This window comes from Eschscholzia californica, unplaced genomic scaffold (assembly GCF_041429995.1).
Source record: "Eschscholzia californica isolate CP2 unplaced genomic scaffold, dmEscCali1.0.p SCAF_2, whole genome shotgun sequence".
NCBI lineage: Eukaryota > Viridiplantae > Streptophyta > Magnoliopsida > Ranunculales > Papaveraceae > Eschscholzia > Eschscholzia californica.
This window is the reverse complement of record NW_028238309.1, coordinates 45,014,497-45,020,797: the sequence shown is the minus strand read 5'-3', so window position 1 is coordinate 45,020,797 and position 6,301 is coordinate 45,014,497. Positions and strand designations below refer to the sequence as shown.

The 6,301-nt window shown below is 34.8% G+C and overlaps 1 protein-coding gene across 1 annotated transcript; it reads right to left on the bottom strand.

Moving 5' to 3' along the window:
* Nucleotides 1–322: 322 nt before the first annotated feature.
* On the bottom strand, nucleotides 323–4,976 carry SYTC (Calcium-dependent lipid-binding (CaLB domain) family protein). The gene is made up of 12 exons (XM_086659819.1): nucleotides 4,705–4,976; nucleotides 3,981–4,079; nucleotides 3,807–3,857; nucleotides 3,576–3,699; nucleotides 3,033–3,151; nucleotides 2,827–2,928; nucleotides 2,633–2,707; nucleotides 2,337–2,413; nucleotides 1,978–2,227; nucleotides 1,446–1,817; nucleotides 1,165–1,293; nucleotides 323–680 (listed from the first exon to the last, which is right to left on the bottom strand). The coding sequence occupies exons 1-12, from the start codon at nucleotides 4,813–4,815 to the stop codon at nucleotides 552–554; spliced, it is 1,638 nt and encodes a 545-aa protein (XP_086515945.1). The 5' UTR covers nucleotides 4,816–4,976; the 3' UTR covers nucleotides 323–551.
* Between the last annotated feature and the right edge of the window lie 1,325 nt (nucleotides 4,977–6,301).

Genomic DNA, 6,301 nt, shown 5'->3' with positions numbered 1-6,301 from the left:
ACTTAAACTTGGGTTAAGACTTCCAACGTAGGCTTCAACTTTCGTTCGAGCTCGTGCTAGGGTTTGGGCATCGGTTTAAGCTCAAGCTTGGAAGATTTGACCTTGAACTTGGGATATAGCTTGGTCTTCAATTTGAGATTCACCTTGTGCTTGGTCTCTTGGGCTTGGCTTTAGGTTAGGTTTGGCCTTAGTTTGAGCTGAGGAATACTGAGCTTAACAAACTAGAGGTCTCCTGCCCTAACAAAATGGGCTAAAAGGCTCCCACGCCATTCACTTGTATGCACGAAAAAGAAATCCCTCTAACAGATTCTTAACTCCCACATTTAACTAAATAAATCACAATCAAGATCAATATGTATTCATCCTCGACATGCAGAATACACGTCTAATCCAATTGTTTGACGGCAAAAAATGAGCCGTATGTGCATGTAAGGAAAACAAACTACCGTATTTTATACGAACTATATATACTGAATAATGTATTCCTTATGCTGCAAAACTTAAGAATGTAAAACCTGCACAAACGATGAATTTACAGGGACTGCTGCTTCTCAAATTCTATTCCACTGTATCTCAACATGTACCCTTCCGTTCTTCGAATTGATTAAATGGTACTTTTCGTTTATTCGTCCATTATTCACTACATCGATTAGACTGATATCAACATGTCCCAATGTTTCCTGCACAACATTTTAACATATATGAGTGATAAATCTGTTCATGAGCCCTACAAAAACTAACCATGCTGTACGCATTTCTACAACTTGAAACATGTTTCGTTCAAATGTAGTTTTTATCCTGTGGGCCTGCGAACCGATATGCTTACTTGGATTCACAGGCCAATGACACCCCAAGTCCGTCCTCAAAATTCCATACTTGCCAGACCATAAGTACTAAACTGGGAGAATTCGCCCGTCCGAAGGCTTGAATACCAAATGGTACCTCACCCAGCCCGATTACCACCTCTCCGTAGAAAGTACTTCATAAGTATTACTTTGCATATATATACATACGTGTACCCTAGTTACAAGTACATAATGCATTTTCACAGGCTGCAGCAAAAATCTAAAAGGAATATGTGAAATAGCATGGGGCAGATTACAAGCATGATGGAACAAAAAAAAAAAAGGTTAGATAGGTAAGTTAAATAAATGGGTATCTAACCTTAGATCGGAAACTGAATCTATTGCGCTTGCTCATAATTTCAATATGGATCTTATCGTCTACAGGAGCTTCATCTAACACAAACTCGAATTCTTCGCCCCAAAACGGGTCCCTCGTTTTCTTGAGTATCTAATGAAGTTCGTAAAACGATACATTTTAGTAACTTTTATTGTCAATTCAATAAGCAAATGCACAAGAATAAAGCTTTCCTATCTTAACAACATGGAAACATAGATTGAATGCAATTCCAACACTAGTATGAACTTGAAAAGAAAATTCACCTTGGTTTTCTTCTTTTCTCCTCTAAATAGTATTAAAGCATAAGGATTACTGTGTTTCTTTCCTTCGACATCCTCGGCTGCTTGGACTGAAACTAACAATAACCCAGGCCCAGTTGAAGATTCGTCTGAGACGGTTGTAATTACACTTGCTTTCCTACTATATACTCCTTCTAAAGGTCCACTATATCTCCCATTCTCTTCTCTAAATGGACTGAAAGTAAGCTCTACTTCTATTTTCCCTCTTCGCTTCATATTATGAGGATCATTAGGATTCATATTCTTGACCAAATCAAGTGTAAAAGATTTTGTTTCATGAGGATCAAGTAATCTTAATGGAATAACTTGCATTCCCAACTTGTCATGTGTCCCCACCTGCACAATAAAAATGTATAATTCAATACCCGGAACGGGAAAAAGAACAAATAAACCCAATTGGGTAGTCTTAAAATCCAAGTTTTATAAAACGAAAGTCCAATTTCGGTGGTTCTCCAGACTCCCTAAAATTGGAGAAATTACTAAATAGCATTCAAACCTTTTCCCAATCATTGACATGCAACTCTAGGACTTGAGACTCGGGATCATTCACACTAAGCTTGAATTCCTCATTCCACTCGGGGTTCAGGTTCCTCATCTTAACCGAGGTCTTCTTTGCTGGTAGTCTCTCGCCACTCAAACTTATCATCACATATGGATCAGATGTTCCGATTAAGTCCATCTTTAAAAGTTTTTGTGCTCGTACAATCTTCACATATAATATGCCGACGGGTTTCTTTGTTGCGCCTCTGTCATAGAGAAAAAGAAAATTTTAATCTAGAAAAATAGAAGCGAAGATAACTAATTCTAAGTTGTAGAATCCTATATAATTGATATATCGGAAGTTGTTAAGCTTACACCGAACTGTCAAGAATAGGTATTTCATAGATTTGAGGCCATAAGTAGAGGCCTGCAACTTGTTTTTTAATAGTTTCCTGTAAGCAACAAAAATTTAGTTAATGAATATAAAACTAAGGTCACAAGCCACTTTTTCCCCGTAATAAGTTGCTAGATGTGCAGAAATGAACGTTCGATCATGAGAAATATGCTAATAGTACAAAAACATAAGCATATCTAATATAGTTAAAACTTAAAATCCTTTATGATGGAACAAAAATTGTCCTAGTTAACCCGTAAAATTACCAGTGTGGCACCTGAACATAACGATAAAGGCCAGGGATCGACATAATATCACCACCAAGTATTTTCATTCCAAAATCCACATGTGGCTGCAAACAAATCACTGAGGTTTTGAGAAGAACATTTAATTGATGAAAAAGTAATCTAAGTATCAGAATTGTACTACATTACTCCTTATTGGGAGGAACTGGTAAATTTCTTCACTTACTTTCTCCATTAATGAAACTTCTATGCTTGAAAAACATGGAAAGGTAGGGACTAGAGGCTTCAAAGTTATACGGGGATTTGCAAATATCTGCAGGTCTATCAGCTGATAACACAAAAAAACTTACTAGTAAGAAAATCAACATATACTATTGGAAAAAGAAGGGACAGATTCTATAATTAAGGGGTATGGATTGATAGTCGCTTAACCTGAATTGTGATCGGTAGTGAGAAAAGTTTCACCACGACAGTTATATTGGGATTTCCAGCCCATTTGATCACTGGCTCAAAAACAAGTTCCTTCTCATTTGTCTCGTAAACTTTTATACCTGCCAGGTTCACATAGCAACCATTTCATTACTCGAATGTTATTAGACATTTTCACTAAACGAAACGTTTTTCTATAATTTTCACAACTTTATTCATCAAACGTCTATTATTTACAAGGAACTTCACGACTTGGGACTTGATTAAACCAAGAACCCTCCAAATCGAAGTGACAAGTGAAATGAAGACTTGGTTTTCTTAAGGTCTTTTTTTTTGAGTCAAGATAGATAAGATGGACATAAATGTGAGTGGTCCTGGTACATTAAGTAATGTTGTCTTGGGCTTATTAGTGGGGTCTTCAAAATGAATAATTGAGATTATGACTTATAGTAGCAAGCAAAAACTTAACGAAGAGAACTATATGGGCAATAAAACGATAACAATATCAGAATTTTGGGATTAAGAAGAGTAGGTAGCTTAACTCACCGTGAATGGTAGGAGGAAGTGTTCCAAGAGTTAAACACTCAAAATAAATAGATTGAATCATAAACTTCCCTATATACTCCGAAAATATTGGTTTTGCCGTGCTTCTTATCATACCACATATTCCCTGCACAATAAACACGACACAACGTTATAACTTCCATTACTTTTAAGATAGCATTATATATAGCAAACATTATAACAAGATGAGTTCATACAAAGTAGAAAAATCACCTTATCAAGGTAAGGCCACATATCGCTGAGAAACTTGTTCAACCAGTCGACCTGCTCAAGAATCAAGATTGTTTAAGAAAGTCGATGACTAAAAAGTAAAGGAAGCTCAGAGAAAAATTAGAATGCTCCTTCTACTAAACGAGAAGAAAACAGTAAACAATTTTGAGTACTCACCCGATCATAATCAGGATTCTTTACCCATAATGGAAGATCGTTTAAAAGCTCTACCAAAGCGTCTGAATCTAGTTCCTGAATCGGTCTAATGATGGGATCCTGAAAAGGTATAACTGTAAAAATGTAAAACAAAATCTCATAATATTTCAAGTCCTAAACATTCTAAGGGCTTAAGGCTGTCTATACAAACTCTTCTTCTACTACGTTTTCGTAAAGTATTTCGAACTTTCTTTGTTTGTCAATTTACTTCTGCATAGTGCATACACTTATTAGGGTTTTCTACTGAACAAGAATTGAACATTGACATATTAATTGGATTTTCGACATTTTAAGTTCATCGAAATGTAACCCCAATAAGATATTACTAACCACTATCAAAACTTGAAAATTTAACCTAACATATCCACAGATTACTATAGAGTCTATACTAAATAGTACCCAATACCTCGAAAAATCGATATTTTACATAAGATCATTCAGGGTGGGAAATTACATAAAAAGCAAACCCTTAATCAATTAGAGAAGAACACAAGACTACAAAAAGTATGGATTTCAGATTGAGAAGGATTAAACTAGGAATTGGTAAATGAATCAAGAACAATGTAAAACTAATAATGCAAACTGAAATTGAAAAAGGAAAAACAGAACAGAACATTGAAGAACAATTGAATCAATAAGAACAATCATAATTAGGAGATGAATTAAAAAAAGATTGATTCATTACCTTAACGTTTCTGGGTAGATTATAGATGAAAAAAAGATAACCAAATAAAAGTCCAATTGGAATTCCGATTAAGAAACCAAAAATTCCCAAAAAACTACTCAGAAATCCCATTCTCTTTAAACTAATTCTTAACCCTTAATCCAAACCAATGAAGAATATAAATCAAATCCAAGAAATCGGAGAAATCTAAGACGATGAGGGTAGGAGGAAAAAAACAGGGAGGAAGAAGTCAGTTTTTCTCTTAGAAATTTGTGGGAAGAAAAGATTTAATCGACGACGTCGTTTACCTAATGACTAATGTGCATGCTCCTCCTTTTTTTCACTAATGACGAAATTACCCTATTTCTCTTATTTCTTTTGCCCTTCAAAATTTTTTTCTGTTTAATCCAATTAGGCCCCCACACTATGGTTAAGTGAAAATTTTGGCCCTCATATTTAACCACAAGTTCAAAATGTCCTTAATTAGTCAACTTCAAGGATTAATGTTTCTCTTCTTTTTAACTTTTCTTTCTAAGGTGTTTCCCTTATGTATGTTCTCTCTTTCTTCATGTTCGAAATCAGTCGTTGATAGACGACATTACATCTGTGGCTACCTTCAATATTTATTTATCTTCTTCATCCCTCCCACCACCACCACGACCATCTCTTTCTTCTGCTCTCTTTCTATCTCTCTAATCTCTCTTACAAACACCAATGGAATTATTTTGGGAGGGAGAGAGAGAGGAGGTGGTGATCGTGGTAGGAGATAGACAAAAAAAATGTTGAAGGTCGCCGACAAATGGTTAACAGGTCGTCTATCAAGAACAAGTTCTAGCTAAAAGAGAGGCTTAAGGATAACGGTTTATTCAAATCACTTATTAGAGTTCATTTTGAAACCTTATATGAGATTTCCTTGTGGGAGAGACAAGGGTAGTGAACTGGTGAGGGAGTGAAAAAAGGTTGAACGTCACCAACAAATGGTTAGTAGGTCGTCTACAGACAATAGGTTCTAGCTAGAAGAGAGAAAATATAGGATGTCAATATTTCTGAAAGAAAAATTGAAAAAGAAAACAAAAAAGTTGACTAACGTATATATGTCTTGGTGACCATTTTCGGATGTTGTTTTGCCACGAGGGCCAAATTTTCAAGTTAGTCTGAAATTTAGGGCCAAAGTAGAATTAGTTTTTTTTCTTTTTGTCATGAAATTTTGTTTATAAACTCTTTTATATACTAGATATGAGAAAAAAAAAAAACCTACACAAATATGCCACAAATTTTATATGTAAAGTTGAAGGCCCAAATCTTATATGTAAAGTTTAGGCAATCTTTTAGATCTTTTTTTCATCTTCAAAATACTTATGGTAAAAGAACAATGACAAAAGATCCTTCTTAAACCAACCGTTCTTTCTTCAAAATTTAAATTTGTAAGTCTCTTTTAAGAGTTACTTATGCATGTAGAAGAATCTTTTTCTCATTAATGGTGAATAGCTAGTAGTATATACTTTAAAAATATCAGATTTTTTGCAACATAAATCAATGAGTCAAATTTGTTACTGTAAATGAGAGTGGACATTTATGTAATTACACACTCACCCATAGTGAATGTCAAAACTTATTC

Coding starts and splice junctions, on each gene's coding strand:
- SYTC (XM_086659819.1), bottom strand. CDS start 4,815: ATGGGATTTCTGAGTAGTTTTTTGGGAATTTTTGGTTTCTTAATCGGA. Junction 3,858..3,980: donor AGAATCCTGATTATGATCGG/GTGAGTACTCAA, acceptor ATTCTTGAGCAG/GTCGACTGGTTGAACAAGTT. Junction 2,708..2,826: donor AAGTTTCATTAATGGAGAAA/GTAAGTGAAGAA, acceptor ATTTGTTTGCAG/CCACATGTGGATTTTGGAAT.